This window comes from Strigops habroptila, chromosome 20 (genome assembly GCF_004027225.2).
Source record: "Strigops habroptila isolate Jane chromosome 20, bStrHab1.2.pri, whole genome shotgun sequence".
NCBI lineage: Eukaryota > Metazoa > Chordata > Aves > Psittaciformes > Psittacidae > Strigops > Strigops habroptila.
The window spans coordinates 3,326,348-3,341,236 of NC_044296.2; the positions used below are offsets into that span (position 1 = coordinate 3,326,348).

At 46.1% G+C, this 14,889-nt stretch overlaps 1 protein-coding gene across 1 annotated transcript in view; it reads left to right on the forward strand.

Moving 5' to 3' along the window:
* Positions 1-1,308: 1,308 nt before the first annotated feature.
* RFX2 (regulatory factor X2) overlaps positions 1,309-14,889 on the forward strand; it is a 29,771-nt gene continuing 16,190 nt past the window's right edge. The window contains exons 1-5 of the mRNA XM_030509602.1: positions 1,309-1,416; positions 3,735-3,824; positions 4,802-4,881; positions 5,509-5,776; positions 9,787-9,861. Coding sequence (XP_030365462.1) covers positions 1,312-1,416; positions 3,735-3,824; positions 4,802-4,881; positions 5,509-5,776; positions 9,787-9,861 — 618 coding nt within the window. The 5' untranslated portion in view covers positions 1,309-1,311. The remainder of the gene's footprint in view (positions 1,417-3,734; positions 3,825-4,801; positions 4,882-5,508; positions 5,777-9,786; positions 9,862-14,889) is intronic.

Below are 14,889 nucleotides of genomic sequence, written 5' to 3' on the forward strand. Positions count from 1 at the left end.
TGCCACTTGCAAAACCCTCGAAAGCTGTGAACCAGAGCCCTTCACCTCCCCGTTGCATTGCTTTTTACCACAAGGAGCTATCAGATGATAGGCCAGTGTCCCTCTGTTTCTCATTTTCCCTTTTGCCTCTTAACATGCACAAAGTTGAGGAAGAAGTTTAAATATTGGATATAGAAAGGAAACAAAATGGAAAAGATTTCCTGCTGTTATTTGGAGGCTGTGTTACGCTCAGCAGCGAGGCTGGGAGAGGAGAGATGACACTGCTCCAAATCGGGATGTTTCTGAAGCGTTTGGTTTTGAAGTGGTGGCAGAAAAGCTCCTAAAATAGTTTTTTTAACAGGAACTTTCACAAGAAATTGAGAAATAAAAGGTCCCCCCCCTTCATATTACATCAAAACCCCCCAAATGACACTGTCTGCTCTTGGGAAGCACCATTGCAGCAAGCTTGGTGTCCCTCGGGTGGCGATGGACACAGGGAGCCGGGGCAGTGCCATGTGGGAGCGAGGAGTCCCAAGGGGTAAAGAACCCTGCCCTCGTGCCATCTCTCTATCCCCAGGATGTTCCCATGTTGCCCTTGGGATGCTTCCAAAGGTGCCTGAGCAGTGCTGGCCGGGATGGGGGGACCCGGGTAGCATGAAGATGCTGAGGGCATCACCTCTGTAGGGTTGCAGCGTAGGAGCAGGACTGGAGGATGATGGTGTGTCAGTGTTTGGGGATCTGGGTGAGGCTGGTGGGGTTCTGGGGCAAGGACATGGGTGGGAGTGGGGAGGTGTTTCTTTGTGGGGGTGATTTGGGGGTGTTAAAAAGATGGTGAATCACTGTTCTTCTGCTCTTCATGTTTGATTATTGGTTGTGGCTATAAATGCATACTGACCACCCCACTTTCCTGACAGCATTAGCTAAGCTCCAGGCATATATTTGTTCACTTTTGTTTTTGCAGTAGTTAAAGATGATAAGGAGAAAAAATTATTTTAGAAGTATGCTTTTAATCTTCCAGATCTGGAGCTGTCCTCACTGTGACACACTAATTTTCCAGCGCTACTTTTTGGTTATATTTAGAAATGCATTTTCTGTTCCTTCCCTCTCCTTTCTGTGGAACAATTGTGCAACTTTCTTTTTTCTTAATATAATCCTCTATTAAAATTAGCTCCAAGACTAAAAAGAGTCCTCTGTGTAGGAAGGTAGCTACCTTCCTTCCTAGCACTTCCCTTGGATCTTCCAGTGGGACTTTGTGCTGTTCGGCCGCGGGTTCCTGGGGTGTAGCTCTGCTTTCCCTGCCTGACCTCCCCTCCTCTCTCCCCAGCAGTGAGCATGCAGAGTTCAGAGGGTGGATCAGACTCAGCAGCTTCTGTGGCACTTCACACCTCAGCATCAGCCCAAGCTCCGGTGGTGCAGCTGGTGCCATCATCTCAGCAGGTAACGTTTGCACAGCTGGGAATGGGGTTTCCATGCAGAAGAGACTGGTTTTACTGGCAGATGTATTTTAATCCAGGGGATTTATATAGGGGAGAGGCCAGGTTGGACAGGGCTTGGAGCAACCTGGTCTAGTGGAAGGTTTCCCTTATGTGGCAGGGCGTTGGAACTGGACGAGCTTTAAGGTCCCTTCCAACCCAAACCAAAATCCCAAACCTGGGATTTTAGGATTGTTACTCAGCTCCTTGAGGTAGTGGGGAGAACCTATTGCTGGACTGTGATAAAGGCCACAGATATTTCCTGTGTTAGCCCTACAAATGGGCAAGCTATAAAACATGGGATTTAGATCTTAACTTGACTACCTGAGGAAGCTACTTCATGCAGTCTGGTGTTTGCTTCAGTGTAAGATCCTGTGGTCATTATTTGATGTGTCAATAAAAGCAGGAGAAAACGAAACAGTCCTTAAAGGCATCTCTGCAAATGAGGTACTACACTCAACAGAGAAGAGGTGAGGGAAGTGCTAAGGCAGGGAGAGGGTGGAGAAGCCACATGCTGGTCTCTTCCTTTGGTAGGTGGATCCTGACATTTTCAGTTGTGGGGGGGGGATGTTCATGACTGATACATGAGTGTGATGCACTTGGGAGGTCTCTTGATGGGAGAGAAATGATAGCTTCCACTGATGAATGAAACTGCCTAGTTGAAAATGGGAAGGGTTAAGTAAAACTGGTTCCTTTTTGTGCCTTCTGGGGAACTATCAAAAGAAGTTTTTGTCGCAGGAAGCTGGAAGGATAAGAGGATGGGTGGGTGTAACTTAGCTACACCCTTTCCAACTCCCAAGTGAACAGAAGTAGCTGCCATTGGATGCTGATGAAAAGGAACAATTAGAAGTTGTGAATTGGTAGGAGCATCTCCCCAGCAGACGTGGACATTCACGTCGCTGCCCAGCTCGCTGTCAGCTCTCAAACTTCCCATCTTGGATTTCTCTGGGCAACGTTTCTTGTTCGTGTTGGAATGATGTGGATACCACTGAGCAATAGTGTCAAGTATTTTAGGGATCGTCAGTCATTTGTGCGAATTTGACTGTGGCAACATGTTAAAGAAGTTTAGAAACCCCATTGGCTTTGGATTATGAAATTAGCCATCCAGCCTGTGCCGGTGCTGTCATCATGACACGGAGTATGGAGTGGAACTCCATGGATTAAGGAAGACCCAGAGGATCACGGAAAATTACTGAAGAGGAGAAGCATCCAGAGCCTTCCCTTCTCACCAGCAGGACAAAGAAAACCCTAGGGATGAACTGCTGGCAGCATGACTGGTGTGATGCTGAAGCCTTTGGTGATGTTGATCACTGGTCTACCTTTCAGTGTGAGCAAAGGCTGTACGAACAGGACGGCCTCATCTTACAGGTTGGGGATGAATAATTCCAGCCAGAGGGCTAAAAATCAGAAGCTTATGTGTATAAGGTAGCCAGTAATTGTCAAGGTCTCTTCTAGGATTCATGTGGGATTCTTTGGCAGCTTTTTGTTCTGTTGGCCCAATCTGTTGGGTATTTTTAAAGCCTCAACCCACAGAGGATGACTATCTCCTTGGAGAAGGTCCTCATTGGTTTAAAAGACCATACTGATACTTGGCTTTGGGCCTCACTGAATCGTTTCTTTCCATCCACCACATCCCCATGCTTGTTTTGTTGGATCTGCAAGGTGCTGAGCACTCTACGAGGTGTGTGTCCAACCTCAAACTGAATGCCAGCACAAAGAGCAGGGGGACGATGGAAATGACAGTGAAAAGGTAGAAGACAGTGACCACCACAAGGGGAGGCAACTCAGTTTTGTGCCCTTGGTGGCACTGAAGGGAGATGCTTCATGGTAGCTTTGGTGCTGGTAGAAACTGTAAGGGCTGTGGCACTTGGAGAGTGGGATTTCTTGTTGCAGGAGGCAGAGGGTGGTTTGGAATAGCAGCCCTAAGAGAAGAAACTTTGCAGCCACAGGAGGAAAATGCAAATGTGTGAGGAGTGGTTCTCGTTTAGCTGCGACTGAACCTCATGTTGAGCTGTTAGTTGTTATTTCCTTGTGTGAAGACTTCAAGATGATCCATGTCAGAAAATGTTGATCCATCTTTTCCCAAGTTTGGGGTACTGGGTTAAGGTGGGTGTCTGGTGCAGATTGCATTGGAAGGATGGGAACTGCAGGGATGCTAAGTAAGGGGTACTAGTGCTACTGGAGTAAGAGGCAAGCTTTCCATGAGAGTTTGAAAGAGAATACCTAACTCACCTGTGTTACGCACTGAGAGTAAGTGTCTGTTACTGTATCTTCTTCTTTCAGAGGGTTTTGGTCCAAGCCACAGGCTCTGCTCCCAAAGGAGCGCAGATGCAGCAAATCTCTGTTCCCAGAGTTCAGCAGGCTGCACAACAGGTAATACCTCTGGGGCAAGACACCACGCAGGGCCCCCTGTGTTCCCAGGACCCCACATCCCACACGATATCTGAAACAGTGCCAGATAGCTGCTTAGGAAAATCCATGCTTTTGATTAGAGAGCCCTGGAGATCACTGTGAGAACAGCTTTCACCATCTCTCTTCCTTTCTTAGACTGAGGGCAAAAGAACCTCTCAAGATATTTAAAGTTTAGAAAGAACCTTCAGTGTCCCAGTTGTCTTTCATATATCTGAAGATTTGATGGATGCTTTTCATTGCCATTTAAAAGCAGTCCTCCTCTGTAAAGACTTTTTTAGAGGCAGAGTGTTTGGAATTCTTTTTTAATGCCACAAATAAATGTACTGACTGCGTGTGGCTTCATAGAAAGGTGAGGTGACAGAGAGCCATGCAAGTGTTCTTATTTATTTGAACTTTGCCTTTTGCAGTCCTTGTTTCCTAAGAAACCAGGCACATGTGGTGCTGCTTCATGTGGACAGTAAGCCTGACTCTCTTGGCTTTTCCCTCTAGCAAGTCTTTCTTTGGTTGCTCAGTTTCAGCAAAGAAAACCCCCAACTTGACTGAGGACAACTGTGTCCCTCGCAGATGGACACTGCACCCTCCTCTCTGAAGGAAAGGCTGCAGCATGATCTCACCCTTATTAGTCAGCGGAGAACCAGCCCTGAGACATGTGTGCAGAGGAAACCCAGCTCCATTGTTTCCACTGCTCATGGAGCAAGGACTTATTTATTCATTTTAATTTGACCTTTAAAAATAAATATGTCCTTTGGGATTCCTAAGCAGGAGGTGGGGGGGGAGTGGTGGTTTGGTTTGGTTTTCCTTCTCTTTTAAAAAGAAAACCTAAATGTCAACATAAGGTTGACAAATTTCAAGGTTGAAAGTTGTTTAAGGCTGTAATATGCAATTTCTCCCGCTGTTCCCAAGCAATCCCTAACTCAAGTTTCTGATGCTTGTTTCAGGTGCAAGCCGTGCAGCACGTATATCCATCCCAGGTCCAGTATGTGGAAGGAGGAGAAGTTGTTTATACCAATGGAACCATGTAAGAGTCCCTTGTTAGCAGTAGCAGAGCCCTGTTCCCCTCACAGCTGGGTTGAGCCCTTTAGTCCTCCCAGGCTCTTTCCACCCTGGCACTGCTGGCACTTTAAAAGGACGAAGAGGAGGAACAGTTGTTTCTCATGCCATGTTACAGGGGTAGTTTCAGCCAGACTCCAGCCTTGGAAGAGAAGTTCTCATGGAGGGACTATTCTCCAGGGAATCATACCACCTTAAAGTGTCAGGTATTCTCCTCTGCCCAGCCCATTGTGTGGTGATATGGAGCGGCTTTAGGAACCAGAGCAGAACTGCTAGGGAAAGAAGAGGGGGTTGTAAGGTTCCCTCTTCCTCCTGCTGCCCTCAGGGATGCTCTCAGCCTTCCTCACTGAAATTACCTCAAGTGGCTGCAGAGCTGCTCCTGGGCTCTGCTCTCACTGTGGCCATGGGCCTTTGCTCCAGGGCAGTCAGAGGACTGATCACCATTGTCAGGACTGATGCCTACAGCACAGGTTTCAAATTCAATGGAACAAATCCAACCTTTTTCCAAAGGTGTTCCTGATTTCAGAAACTGTTGTCCATGAGACTAGATCTTGGAGCTCCTCTCCACCTCCTGACCCTATTGTTCCTTTGACAGACGAGCTGCCTACTCCTACAACACGGAAGCTCAGATTTACGCCCCCAGCAGCGCAGCATCCTACTTCGAACCGCAGGGAGGTGGAGCTCAGGTGACTACAGCGGCATCCTCCTCTCCTACAGCCATTCCCTCTCACAACATGGTGGGCATCACCATGGACATTGGGGGAAGTCAGATCCTCTCCGGCTCGGGAGCCTATCTCATTCATGGGGGGATGGAAAACACTAGACATTCTCTGTCACATACTTCACGCTCCTCTCCAGCAACGGTATGTAGCCCTGCAGATATTGCAGCTCAGGGGCCAGGATTTATTCCAAGGGAAGTGAAAAGCCTTCAGAAAATAAAACTTCCACTTGTTAGTTAGCACTGTGTATATGCCTGTATAACATGCCATGCAAATGCAAGGGGGAGAATAGACACTGGTGTACTACAGATCTTTTTCAAGGAGAGTTTGCAATGTCTCTCTTGGTGGTGGGCAGAGGCTTGGCAAACTTTCAGTGCATCACTGAAATGATGCAGCATGGAGGTAAGAATAAATTCTTGGGGGTTCTGTGTTTCCTCCCTCTCCCCCTCCAAGCAAAATGTTTTGGCTTTCCAATTCACAAGAATTGTCTATATTAACATTTTCTGATAACATCCAAACGTGGGGCTTGGCTTACCCAAAATAAAGAAATAGATGTTTTTAATTATGAAGAGACCTGAAAAATCCATTATTAACACAGTGGATAACTAGCATGAAAGGGATGTCAAGCTGATCATGCCAAATGCACAGTGATCAAAAAGTCTTTATATGTATCTCCTACACCATTGTGTATTCTGTCCATGCCATGTTGAAGAAAATGTATTTTAGAGATAATCCTGATCAAACAGAAATGTCTTAAAGCTCTCATTTGCTTTAATCATGTCAGTCGAGGTGCCAGGATGCTGGAAGCACAGCTGTACAGCTGTGTGGGACTCAGGGGGATGCAACTAGTAACCCAAACCAGCCTTTCTGCAGCTAGAACCTACCAGGGCTTTTATCTGGGCATCTGCCACGAAGGGCCGGAGCTAATTCCTGGGCCACTGCTCACGTTCCCTTCCCGAGTTCTGTGTGTTTCTACACGTGTATGCAAACAGAATCACAAATGGAGGTGTAATTCCGTGTGTGTGGCCAGGTTTGAACATGTGAACAGCACCACCCAGGGAGAAAAGCAGGAGCTGTTTGCTACTGAGCACTCCTGAAAATGTGGTTGTGCTTCCTCCTCCCACTGAGTTTAAGAATATACACTTCATGGGGTTTGAATCTTTGTGCCTTGAAAGGTTGTCTTTGATCCTGGAGTGTGTGTGCTCTGCCTTAGGGAGAAGTAGGGGTAAAGTCCTTTGCTTTGGGTGGAAGAGAAAATGACAGCTCTGGATTAGCTGGGCATCATTTCTTGTGTGGGAATTGTGTCTGTGTGTATTTTAACTGGTCAGAGTTGAAAACTAGCACTGGATTTACTGCTCAAGTGAGTTGAAAGGAAGTAGCTGCTGATCTTGTCAGCCGCGTGGGGCTGCATCTTGCAGAGCTGCACACCACCACTTGTGGGTTTGGGGGTTTTTGGGTTTGGGGTTTTGTCTTTTTTATTCATTTTTCATTTCCATGGTGATGGGCGCAATGTAAAAAGCCCAAGTAGAATGAATCAGTAGAAATGTCCCATGAATAGATGTAGTTTGGAGCTCTCACACCAGATAAAGCTGTTCAGCAAAAAAACAAGCATTCAGGAAGTGACCTTTATGAAAATGCATCTGAAATAAATCCACTCTGCTGCAGGCGAGAATGGACTTCTGAAGGAATTGTAACACAGAATGGCTTTGGGTCTTGTGAAGGGGCTCAAGAGGGTAAAATAGCGCATGGAAGCCAATATGGGGATGTGTCTGTGTGAGGCTTTCAGTTCTTTCAGCACAGACCTGAGTCGGAGGGGAATAGAGCAGAGCCATGATCACTGATTTGAATTTCACATCCTAATGGGGGAAGAGATAGTGGAAGGCTTAAGGAGAGCAATGATTACATCAAATCAATGGGCAGGAACATGTCTTGCTTAAACAGAGGATAGGAAAGGCTGGTGTTAAAGAGGATGGAGAGGCTGCAGTCCTGGAAACACGTACTTTGGGCAGGATTAAGAGCTTTGTGGAGAGAAAGCAAATGTACTTGGCTCCTGCAGCTGTAGCCAAGGAAGCTGTAGTGTTTGCAGTGGCCTGTGGGGTGTAGTGCAAAGGGGATGGATGTCAAAGAGGGCAGCAATGTGAGGGCTGCTGTGTGAGAGGCAGCTGCAAGGAATGGGGAAGCGAGAGGGCTTCCATATCTGCTGGAGTAATGATGCCCTGCTCCATCCAGTGGGCTGAAACAGCACATGAAGCAGTCCCATTCAGGCCTTGCCAACAGAGCACTATTAATCTTCATTTAAATTAGGCTTTACCATCCTTCAGACCTCCCATAAGTGGGTCCTCGAAGCTCCTCACCTTCGTGCAGGGCTGTTTAAGAGCTTTTAGTCTTTCCCCTGTGATATTGCTTCTTGCAGATGCAAGGTGTCCATTTGTATGGGACACTTACTGAAATGCCAAAAGGACAGGCAGCATTGCTGTGCTTGCGTAAGAGGTGTTGCTCAACTGGCACCACACTGTGAACAGAGGAAGGAAATGGTGTTTCCCTCTAACACTGACTCATTTCCTGAAGGCTGCATCAGCAATCAGTCCCTGGTTCCTCATGGTACACCGTGGTGTGATGGACAGCTTTCTCAAAAACCAACTTACACATAGTCTTAGGCTGACTTGTGTTTAAATTCAGTGAGAACTACTTGAGAACTGCTACAATGGTGGCTCTTTTGGATGGAAACCAAAGAACCTGTGCTGGAGGTGCTTGGACAGAGCATCATGTTCAGAGATGGTTATGGCACAGACTATGTCTTTGGTTGTTGAATGGGGTTTTGTTTGAATGTTTGGTTGTTCTTCAGAAGTTAGATGTGGTTTGTTCTGTTCTCCCACCTTTCTGACAGAGCTTGGGTTTGTAAATGGTGGGGTTTATCTCAACCTTTACCTTCACTGTGCTATTAGTTAGTGCAAAGGGAGTGCAGGACCTGGCTACTACGTGAAGGAGGCCATTGACAGCTCATTGTGGAGATGCTTTGTGCATGTGCCTACAGAAGAATGCATGTTAAAAGAGGACAGATGCTAGAGATAGCTGCTGACTGCAAGCTTTACTGGCTGATGTGTTGCCTTGTCCTGCCTGCACTAACAGGTCACAGACAACAAGGGTTTGAGAACATTTACTGGCAGGAGCAGACAGTCCCGTCTTGTGGGGGTTTTATTACTGGTCTGGAGTTTTTGCTTTCCTTCCTCACCTGCAAAAACCTTGTGCTCAGCAGCACTAGAGCTCTGGGACCAGCAGCCATCGGCTAGAGATTGCCAGAGATTGCCAAAGGAGCCCCACCAGCAGGAAGGAGAAGACAAGAAGGGTCCAGGACAGGCGCTGGTCCCAAGGCAGCAGCCAAGGCTGGGCTGAGTGTAGAACAGAAGGCAGGCAAAGGGAACAAGGAGACTCAGGGACTCTTCAGGGGCCAGAGTGCCCCACCAGGGCTCTGCTTGGTGAAGCTCTGAGGTAATGGACATGAGCACAGGTAGCATCAGGATGCACCAGGCAGTCTTCATGGGAAGAAGCTCACTTAACTGAAACCTTTCTTCTTCCTTCAGAGTCCCATTGCAGTTCTCTTCTGCAGCAAAGAGCTTTAATACATCCCGTTCTGTGTGTTGACACAGCTTGTGCCCCTGGCCTAATTAGTTGCCATTAGTTTTTTGTCAGAATATTAAGAAGTAATGATAACTGAAGTCATTGCTTCCAGTTTGCCTTGGAAGGGCTGGGTAAAATGCACCTTCTCCATAGCACATCCCCTTTGACCTGCTGCAGCATTATCTGTCTGGTGAGGTTTTGGTATAGGCACGAAGGGGAAAGGAGAAGGAAAACTGCTGCTCTTTTATAAATGGGCAATAGTGGAAGATCAGACCCCTCTGGTCTACTCCTTCACCCTCATAGGGGTCCTTGCTGTGTTGCTGGTTGCATGCCATACAGGAATGTCTCTGCAACTTCATCCCATAAAGACTGTGCCTCATCTGTTTGCCTCTTTTTCACAAGCCTGTTGATATAAAGCATTAATCATTCAAATATTAATAAAGAAATAATAATCCTGGCTGTTGCTAACTATTTGATTTCCTTTCTTTTTCTTTTTTTCCCTGTGTTTTTTTTTTCCCTGTGCACATTTTCTTTAGCTTGAAATGGCGATTGAAAACCTACAAAAAAATGAAGGGATTACATCACACAAAAGCAGTTTGCTCAACAGCCATGTAAGTTACAATCAGAATTTACAACCTTTTCCCTGCTTTGGTAGGAGCATTATTTGTAGCCCTTTGGTATATTCAACAGCACGAGCCACTCAAAGCAGCCTGTGATTCAGCTGCGCTGCCCAAAGCAGCCCATTCCCAAGAACCTGCCCAAAGTGCTGTGATGTTCGTGTTTGTTAGTGAGATGCTCTGGATTCTGGTAACTGCCTCTACCCTGTGTTTGTTGATTTCATCTGCCTGGCAATGGAAATTGCTGGCAATTAAATAAACACATTTGAGGAAGTTCTTTTTTTTTCACTGGAATTGAAAGATGGCTGGAAAAATAACTTGTAATTCTACAGCAATAACTCAGTGGGGATCAGGACAGATATCCCTTAGATAGCTCCTACCAAAAGCCTACTCCTGTGAATGCCTTTATTGCCTCTTTCTGTGCCTCAGGAAGACCATTACTGTTACAATGCTATGCTAAATCCATTTGCTAGACCTCTCTCTTCTCACTATGCCAACAATTTCCCTGCTTTGTGTGAAGTTCCCACTATTCTACTGGCCCTTCTGCATCATGGTTTATGGCTCCCATGCAGTAATGCTTAACAGTGAGCACATGCTTGTGTGAGATTTGAAGGGTCTAATTCAAGTCCTGTTGAAGTCATTGGGCTTGCCTTGACTTCATTGTGTTTTGGATTAGGCTCAAGCATGTTCTGCGCTGAGAAATCAGAGTGTACAAAGTGATGATACTTCTTTATTCTAACAGATTTCTTGTTTCTTTGCATTTGGGGCTGTAGCTGTTGTCATTCTTAGGTCCTGCAAAATAAAAAAATCCTTGCCCTTTTCACCCTGAGAAAATAGAAGGAACATTAAACTTAATGGTCTGATTCTCTTAAGCTGATGTTGAGCTACAAAGCCAGGGCTCCTCTCAGCAGATTTGGCTAAGGATAATGCTGCTCTGCAGAGTTTTTCTTGTTCATCCCAGTGCAGAGCAGGACACAGTGGGTCATGGTGTGCTATTGAAGGAGGTTTGAAAAGGAGCAGGAAAAGGACAGAGGAAAGAAAGTGAAGCTAGAAAAGAGATTTCATCTGACCACTGGCTGTACAGGATGGTGTTGGGGCCTGATTCAGCCTCTGATCAGATCTTCCCCACCCTTGTCTTGCAGGGTAGAATTAAAGAACCTAATGTGTGTCTTCTCAGGTCACGGTTCATAGTTTGGCAGAAGGTTTAAGGTCTTTTGCAAATTCCAAAGCAAATAAACTGCTTCCTGAGCATGTGTGTACACACCAGCTCTCTGCTCCTCCCTGCTGAAGATGTTGGTCCAGGCACAAGCAGCGTACTGACCTGGGCAGCTCCAGGGCTGGGGTAGGCAATTCCCTCTGCCAAGGCACAGAGCCTGAGCCAAGGAAACCTGTGGGGCCCTTGCTGCCCTGTGAACCTCCAGTGTCTTGCTCTGCCTTCCTGGATCATGGAGTGATGTCTGAGGATATGTGGGAATAACAAAGAGGTGATGGTATGAGCGGTGCCAGTAGGAAATGCAGCACATTGTAGAACTGGATCAGGCAATCTCTTTCCAGAGCTGGAGGAAGGTCAGTGCTGGTGTCCAGGGAGGTTGCACAGCCTCTGCCTGGGGAGGTTCTCAGGACTCGACCGAATGAGCCATTTGACTAGACTGAGGGATGTGACCTCCCTTGGAAGTGAGCCCTGTTTTGAGTTGGAGGCTGAACTGGAATCATGGAGTCATCCTCAAATGGTTTGGGTGGGAAGGGACCTTTAAAGGCCATCAACCCCCCTGCTGCGGGCAGGGACACCTTCCACTAGAGCAGGTTGCTCCAAGCCCCTGTGTCCAACCTGGCCTTGAACACTGCCAGGGATGGGGCATCGAACTCCCAACTGCAGTGTATGGGGTGGCCCGATGAGCCTGCAGCTCTTTGCACGTGTTCCCTGGCACGTGCTGTGTCTCGGGGGTTTCTGCTCTCTGGAGTGGTTCAATTTCCATCTCTTTATGCTAAAAAAAACCAAGACAAAACCCAGGCAGGGCATTACCTATCCCAAACACTTGTGTGGCCAACACACGATATTGTCAGGATCATACATGACAACCAGAAAGTGGTTTGCCAAAGCTGAAAGCAAAATACGAGCTTGACAAAAGCTGCTAACTGAGGAAGTTGTGAGATGATGCTAACTGCATTGTTAGTTGTGACTGAATTGGTCTTAGTCTTAATATTGCAGAGTTTTTCATTCAGTGTTCCTAGAATCACAGAATGGTTTGGGTTGGAAAGGACCTTACGATCATCCAGTTCCAACCCTCTGCCGTAGGCAGGGATGCCTCACACGAGAGCAGGTTGCTCAGAGGCTCTGTCCAACCTGGCCTTGAACACTGCCAGGGATGGAACATTCACAACTTCCTTGGGTAGCCTCCAGTGCCTCACAACCCTCACAGGGAAGAACTTCTGCCTTATATCTAACCTGAACTTCCCCTGTTGAAGTTTAAACCCATCACCCCTTGTCCTATCGCTACAGTCTCTGATGAAGGGTCCCTCCCCAGCATCCTTGTAGGCCCCATCCTTGTAGTGTTCTGTCCCTCGTTTTAAATTTCACAGTTTGCAAATGTGTACATTGGTAGGATCCTGGTTTGTTTTGTTGCTGTCAGCAGATGTTTCGTGCCAGGAATCTTTGTTTCAAGCTCAAGAAGGAAAACGAAAGGTATCTCAGTCAAGAGGAATTTTCTTTTTACATAATGCTGTTTAACCAAAGTGATTGTGAAATAGAGCCACATTTGATGGCTTAATTTAGCTTCAAAAACTCTCGGAGAGGTTATTTAAGTGCACTTGAAATACCAAATTTGGAAGCCTAAGCTAATGTTAATACCCCAGTGACACATGATGGTTCTAATGAAATCATGTCGATCTATTAGTGTTGCGGAAAGGGCTCTGCTCACAAGTGGGCTCCAGAGTCGCTGGGTCAGAGGATTATTTCTTTGCCAATTATGAACTTGGAGATGATGCAAAGAAATGTGAGAAAAATGAGTGTAATTCTTGTACTCAAGTGCCTAAAGCTCAGCACAGAAGGAAGCTGTTGGATGCTATCACCTGCCTGAGGCCCCGCAGCTCCTCCATAGCCATAGCACTCATAGGAGGAGGGGGAAAAGGTATTTTTTCACCATTTCCTATAAAAGAAAAAACCCCAAAACACCAAAATAAACCCCCATCAAACCACTGGACTTCCGAATGGCTCTTAAGTAGTGCTGATGGAGTTTTTCGCCTGAGGACAAGATCTTTCTTACCCCCAAATGGTGTTTAAGTGGAAAAGGAGAATCATAGAATCATAGAATCATAGAATAGTTAGGGTTGGAAAGGACCTTAAGATCATCTAGTTCCAACTCAGAAAACTGTTAAAGGGAATAATTGTCCCTTGGCTGGAGGAGGAATATAATGGCCTAATGAATGGCGAATCTCCTGCGTGGAGAATGGCAGGTGATGCTGGGAGCTTGTGCTCATGTAAATGGGTGGCTCAGGGCTTAACTATGGAAGGGAGCAGAGCTGACAGGCACCTGGTCTAGGAAAGAGACTTTTCAAGAAAATATATAGGGTTTGATGGAACCTTAAGTGCAGAAGATTGGTGGGAAACCACTTCTCCCCGTCACTAAGCTCAGGGTGCTCTGTAGCACGTGGTGGCCCAGGGTCAGAGAAGCATAAAATCCCAGACTGGTTTGGGTTGAAGGGACCTTAAAGCTCATCCAGTTCCAACCCCTGCCACGGGCAGGGACACCTTCCACTGGAGCAGGTTGCTCCAAGCCCCATCTAACCCAGCCTTAAACACTTCAAGGCTCCCTCCTAAGGAGCTGGACTGAGCCAGGACCTCAGAACCTGCTCCTTTTAATCTCAGATAAAAACACCTTAAATATGAACCACAAATGTGTGTCTTCATTGGTTTCTTTTTCATAGAAATGCCCATAAGAAAACCTGTCCAAACCTGGACGTTCGGAAAAAAAAGGGTTTTGTTTTCTCAGATAGCCCCATGTACCACTTCTTCCATCCTTAGGAGCCATCCTTGAATCAAAGAAAGACAAGTTGTTTGCTAAAAAGAGGTTAATTTTGTTTTTAAATCAAACCAAACAGTCAATAGAAATAAAGTTAGAGCAAAAATGAACTGGAAATGTTCCCCTGTAGTGCCTGGAACAAACACAGCAGCACACGGCTGCATAGTGATTTTATTGGAACCTGCTCATAGTATGCACAGCAATGAAAGTGTAGAAATCTTGTCATTGTCACAATTGAGCGGAATCCAAGAAGAAGGGATACAAATGGAAAAGAATCTTTAATGTTCTCATTTTAAGTGCCTGCTCTGTTATTGCTAATGCAGGAAGAGCAAAAATCATGTTTTTGTGAATTATTTATATTCTGACAGATTTCTTTTTTAAGCTTTTCTGTGCGTTTCATAAGAGATTTCTAATTCAATAGTGGGAGTTCATATAGTGAAACTGTAATGTTTAAAGGAATATAAAGAGACACTTGCAGCAAAGGAAAGCTGCAAGATGAAGAGAATAATCTAGAAATATCTGGGATTAGACTAAAAGTGTCCAGGATCAAATTTAAATGAGAGGGTTTTACCTGTGTCTGAATTTCCCATCGTAACATGCAACTTTTCTGACTTTTTTTAAGGCTTGGAATTAGTAGAGGGTTAGAAGATAGATATGTGATCCACATTCAGTGTGTTCCATAGGATAAATCATGGAATCACAGAATGGTTTGAGTTGGAAAGGACCTTACGATCATCCAGTTCCAACTCCCTGCCACGGGCAGGGACATCTTCCATTAGACCAGGTTGCTCCAAGCCCCTGTGTCCAGCCTGGCCTTGATCACTGCCAGGGATGGAGCATTCACAGCTTTCTTGGGTATCCTTCAGTGCCTCACCACCCTCACAGGGAAGAACTTCTGCCTTATATCTAACCTGAACTTCCCCTGTTCCAGTTTAAACCCATCACCCCTTGTCCTATCGCTACAGTCTCTGATGAAGAGTCCCTCTCCAGCATCCTTGTAGCC